A 413-nucleotide genomic window follows, 5' to 3' on the forward strand; every position below is an offset into this window, starting at 1 on the left:
TCTGCATATATAGATGATAAAGCAAATCACAAAAGGGTAAAACCTTGTACTAGTAATAGATCTGATCTTGAATAACTAAATATGAACACTAGTCTTACTGAGATATTAGGAATCTGTTCATGCGATGATTCTCCATAGGCCTCTTGGTATAGATCTGTCATCTGCATAGATGATAAAGCAAATCACAAAGGGGTAAAACCTTGTACTAGTAACAGATCTGACCTTGAATAACTAAATATGAACACTAGTCTTACTAAGATATTAGGAATCTGTTCATGCGATGATTCTCCATAGGCCTCTAGGTATAGATCCGTCATCTGCATAAATGATAAAGAAAATCACAAAAGGGTAAAATCTTCTACTACTAACAGATCAGATCTTGGATAACTAAATATTAACTCCAGTCTTACCGA

The 413-nt window shown here is 34.1% G+C and overlaps 1 protein-coding gene across 2 annotated transcripts in view; it reads right to left on the reverse strand.

Annotated features, from left to right (window-relative positions):
• Positions 1–413, reverse strand: part of LOC123188981 (uncharacterized) — a 7,090-nt gene that overhangs the window by 5,617 nt on the left and 1,060 nt on the right. For both annotated transcript variants that reach the window (XM_044601300.1, XM_044601293.1), the window contains one exon: positions 99–161. In XM_044601300.1, coding sequence (XP_044457235.1) covers positions 99–161 — 63 coding nt within the window. The remainder of the gene's footprint in view (positions 1–98; positions 162–413) is intronic.

The sequence above is a fragment of the Triticum aestivum genome, chromosome 1A, assembly GCF_018294505.1.
Source record: "Triticum aestivum cultivar Chinese Spring chromosome 1A, IWGSC CS RefSeq v2.1, whole genome shotgun sequence".
Classification (NCBI taxonomy): Eukaryota; Viridiplantae; Streptophyta; class Magnoliopsida; order Poales; family Poaceae; genus Triticum; species Triticum aestivum.